Source organism: Pipistrellus hanaki (genome assembly GCF_964339955.1).
Source record: "Pipistrellus hanaki genome assembly, chromosome: 5".
NCBI lineage: Eukaryota > Metazoa > Chordata > Mammalia > Chiroptera > Vespertilionidae > Pipistrellus > Pipistrellus hanaki.
Genome location: NC_140507.1, coordinates 34,802,060 through 34,806,897, shown reverse-complemented (window position 1 = coordinate 34,806,897; position 4,838 = coordinate 34,802,060). Strand labels below are relative to the sequence as shown.

Genomic DNA, 4,838 nt, shown 5'->3' with positions numbered 1-4,838 from the left:
CTCATCAATGTTTCAAAGTCTCTATTCCTCTCCCTTCCTCTCTGTAAAAAAAATAAAAAAATAAATCAATAAAATATATTTTTTTAAAATCAGAAACCCTTCATTCTAACTAGGCATTTCCTTACAGCACCATGACAAGTCTATCCTGAGTCCACCTACTCTGGAAAGGCAGGGATGGCACTTCATGAGGGAGCTGGCACAGAGAAGTGGTGTGGATTTGAACCCCAAACCAATTTATTTGTTGTATGTTCTTGGGCAAAACCACTACCCTCTGCTATGGGAAGGTATGGAGAGGATAAAAAGAATGAAGTTCAGCACCATGTGGCTCAGTGGATGAGCATTGACCCATGAACCAGGAAGTCACGGTTCAATTCCCAGTCAGGGCACATGTTCAGGTTGCCAGCTCAATCCCTAGTAGAGGACATGCAGGAGGCAGCCAATCCATGATGTTTCTATCCCTCTCTCCCTCTTTGAAATAAATAAAAATATATATTTAAAAAACAAAGATTGATGTTCAAAGGTGGGTCCTCAACTTGGAATGTGAAGTGCTTTGCCCACTGGAAGAACTGACATTCCCTGAAGTGTTATGCCCACTGATAGTAGAGTAACTTTACATTGTACAAGAAGTCTTTTTTTAAAATTTTTTATTGGGAAACCAATGTAACAAACCTAGGCTTATTGAAAATGAAATCAGTAACTAAGACTCTGCAGGCCCCATCCCCAGCCAGCACCAAGACCTCTGCTTGCCCTGATCCCAGTTCCTCGAGCCCCAAAAAGGACATCTATGTGAAAAACCTGGAGTCAACCTCAGGACCACTTTCCCACTTTGCAACCCCCTCCATCCCACCCTCAATTGAAACACACACCCTGGATCAGCAGGTTGAGTTGGGCCCAAGGAGATTCTCAGGGTGGCAGAGAATCACAGCTGTATCACAACCTGCCTAAAATCCCAAGTTAGCAAGGAAGACAAAAAGAAAACTGGCTTGCCCACCCACTCCCCTCCCTGCAGCCACCCCAGATAACAGCCTCACATCCCTGATCAGTAACATTGTGATTCTGAGGTGCCAGTGGGACTCCCAGTGGCTTCAATAGACCCTAGGAGATTACTGCAAAGGCCGGAGCTCAGGAGAGGGGGCAGGCACTTGCCCCACCACCTGCTCAGTATGCTCCAGGTGAGCTGCTCCCCTTAGCTTGTGCCTGGGGTGCCTGTGACCTCTCTTCCCTCCAGAACATCCATGGCTGGGAATCAGTCCTCCTGCCAGAGAGAAATCAGTTCCAGGAGGCCTCTTCTCCCCCAGCCTGGGAGGATGTCTACACCAGCTTCTTGGCTTCAAAGAAGCTCTTGAGGTGTCGCATCTGCCAGACACCGATGGCTACGAGGATGAGGGTCTGCAGAATGGACCACCACAGCACCCGCTGGTTGGTGCTCTCGCTGGTCTGCCGGAAGCGCTCCTCTCGCCACTGTGGGAGGGGAGAATGGAAGAAGAGCCTGAATTGGCTGGGCCCCACCTGGATCTGGTAGAACTGCTGGGTTCCCTCCCTGGAGGATGGTCCAGGGCCAACTAGTTCTGCAGTCAAATGCTGCAGAGACACCCCACGTGGGGACTCTCTTCACCCTCACTAGCCAGATGACCTCAGGTAACTTACATCTGTTTGCTCTGTCAGTTACAGACTCCCAGTCCTACCCTGGAGCTTAGAGGAGAGGTAAAGTAGTTGTGATATCACCATCAGACAGAGCTGTCCTGAAGTGTCCAGGAATGGGCTTGCTCTGGGTCCTCCGCTCAGGTTTCCCAAACTGTTCCTTGAAGATTGTGGGCACAGGTTGCAAATTGATGGTACAGGGGCCACACCTGGCCCATACATGTGTGTTGTTTGGCTCATACAGTATTTTTAAAACCAATGAATTTTTCACACAAAAACCTGGACCTCTAGCTCCTCTTAAAACGCAGAGCCAGCTAGGCATTCCTTGGCTTGACAACAGTCCCTTGTTAGGCAGTTTACTATCCTACCAATCCTATGGTCATAGATCCATTAATGGAACCTGCTTACTCCTGGACACTGGTGAGTTTAAAACCCTTGGGATCACCTAGAGCCGTGGTCGGCAAACTGCAGCTCTTGAGCCACATGCGGCTTTTTAGCCCCTTGAGTGTGGCTCTTCCACAAAATACCAAGGCCTGGGCGAGTCTATTTTGAAAAAGTGTAAGTTTAAAAAATTTGGCTCTCAAAAGAAATTTCAATAATTGTTCTGTTGATATTTGGCTCTGTTGAGTTTGCCAACCACTGACCTAGAGCCATGAAAATAGAACCCAAGTTTTGGTATCAATTTCCTGCTGTCACTTTGTGTAACTGTATGACCTAGGACAAGAACAACCTTAAGAGACTGTCTCCTCAAATACAAAACAGAGTTAATAATAGCCATCCCACCTTTTAGACTTGCAAAATAGACAACCTGGTATGTTTCATAATAAATCTGACATGTAACTCCTGGCTGAGCCGGTAGGCAGCTTCTGAGAAGAAGCCCACTGATCCCAGCCTAGCCACTCACCCGCTGATAGTTCTGTTCTTTCTGGATCTGCTCCACTTGCTCCACCAGCTGTCGTACTCGTAGTTGTAACTCACTCAACTTGTCTTTGGCGGCAATTTCTGCATAGTCATTGGCGTGTTCACCCACCTGAATGTCCAGATGAACTCTCTGTGGACAGACAAGGAAGATAAAGACAATCAGGTAGTTGTGCTCCCTCTTCATGGCAAGGACTGACAGTCCACCCATCTTCCTTAAATTGTTCATTAAGCCAACACTGATGAAGCCTCCTCAGTGCCCAGCTCTATGGAGCTCTACACACACACAGAAAAGAGTAAGCCTTGGCTGATGCTCTGTCCAAGGTATAAGCAAACAGCTCCACATACTCATCTCATACCCACGTATCACCAGTCCCCAGTCCTGAACAGGGTTGCTAAAAGTACAAGTCCCATGCGAATCCACTTACCAACATGCCTCCAGCAAAAAGGGAGAACTTGGTGGAATTGGAGTGAAGACAGATCTGATGCTCGCCAGGGGTATGGGATGTGAAAGTGAACCTGCCTTCAGAACCATACTGCCGGGCCAGGATGACCTGGAGAGAAAGGGCTTTAGTGAGTTACTGCATGGAGCTGGATGGTGCTGAAGGCTTTAAGTGCCTCAAAAATCGGCAAGCAGAGGTGCAGACATCACACAACAGGAAAAGGTCCAAAGCTGCTCAGAAGCAGTTGCCAAAAGTTTGTCTGAAAACTATTTGGAGTAGAGGTAAAAAAGAAAATCAGGCATAGCGTGGCATGTGACTGCTATTGGGAAGAGTTTTCTTTTATTCATAGCTCATGCCCGTTCTATGATTTTGGTGTAATTCATTTTTTAGGTGACAGCTAAAGGGTTTTGAGGGATTTTTGGTTTTAATCTTTGTCAAAATTTAAAGCTGCTTATTCTTTTTGGAAAGTACACTGTTCTATGAAATCCTAAAGTGTAGATATCACAGCTTTAGAGTTGGCAAAATTGTTTCTCAGCAACCACAATTAATCCTCTTATCACACTTATAAGACAGATGAATTTCCATAACACAGACCAGTAAAAGGCTTAGGGAAAGTAACTGACTTGGCAGAATCATGCAGCAGTCAGAAAGAGGCTGAGAGGAAAGCTAATATTCCAACAGTCTAAGTTAAGTCTGGAGCGAAAATCCGGGATTTTCCCACATAACTGTTTTTTACCAATTTAGCAGATGTGGGAACCAGGAGGGGAAGTATCAGCGCCTACTGGGTCTAGCGCTGAAGTGCAGAGCGGAGGGCTCAGCGGGGCGAAGGGGGCCAACCCACCTTGTCTTCGGGGTCCTTCACCTCCACGAACATGCCCAGTCCGGGGGTGGCTGGCTGGTACTCCTCCAGCTGCTTGTCATACAGCTGCGTCCGGTAGTTTCCTGGAGGGAAGCCGGGTGAGCCCAAGTCAGAGGTGACACCAGGTCCGCGGCAGGTAGAGCACGGCGAGGCCGGCTGCTCCCGGCTCTAGAGCGTTGCTGACCCTCCCACACCCCGCACCCCAAAACCACATTCTTGTTCCCAACTGTCCCCTTCCCCCCGCACCTATAACCATGGTCTCGTCCGGAATCTCCTCAATAAAGCACTTCTTCTCGGTCTCCCCGATGTGAAAGTAGAGCGCGCCTCCGCGGGCCGCAAACCATAGTAGCAACAGAAGGGCCCGAACCACCCAACCCAGCCCCGCTCCCAGCCAGGGCCTCACGACCCGCACACCCAACTCCGCAGCCATCTTGCCCCACCTTATCGCGCAGCCGCAATTGCCCGCGCCACGTACCCCTGCCGCCGCCGCGGGGCCTGTCGGGACAGCGAGTTCCGCGGGGGGCGGGTGGGGAAACAGGACTATAAATCCCGAGATGCCTCGCGGCTGTGGCGCGGCAGTACGTGATTGGGGCGCAGTTTCTACCTGGAACCGAATTGGAATTGAAGTAACAAAATGGAAAGTTCTCTCTGTCGGGCCCTTGTCGCTGCCCGGCGACTGGTGATTATTACTTTTTACAGATGATGAAACTAACACAGTTTGAGGTTGCGGAGGGAATTATGAGCAGACACAAGGTTCGACCTAGGATCTCTGATTTTCCTGGCATAGCATCTGCCATCATGGGTTTGCTTCTGTATTTAAAAATCCAGCTTTGAAAAAAATGACACAAGCAATGCTCAGATTTATCTTCAGATGTTTTTCAAAATAGGAAATAAAAATCACCGTCTCCTTTACCATTTTTTTTTGCCCCTCAAACCTCTATCATTCAAATCCGTTCTGTATGGTTTCAAGAATCCTA

General features: G+C 48.5%; 1 protein-coding gene across 1 annotated transcript; it reads right to left on the bottom strand.

Annotated features, from left to right (window-relative positions):
* Positions 1–623: 623 nt before the first annotated feature.
* On the bottom strand, positions 624–4,324 carry TMED9 (transmembrane p24 trafficking protein 9). The gene is made up of 5 exons (XM_084886732.1): positions 4,108–4,324; positions 3,844–3,944; positions 2,988–3,113; positions 2,546–2,692; positions 624–1,461 (listed from the first exon to the last, which is right to left on the bottom strand). Exons 1-5 carry the CDS (start codon positions 4,289–4,291, stop codon positions 1,312–1,314), a joined length of 708 nt encoding a protein of 235 aa, XP_084742858.1. The 5' UTR covers positions 4,292–4,324; the 3' UTR covers positions 624–1,311.
* Positions 4,325–4,838: the final 514 nt, after the last annotated feature.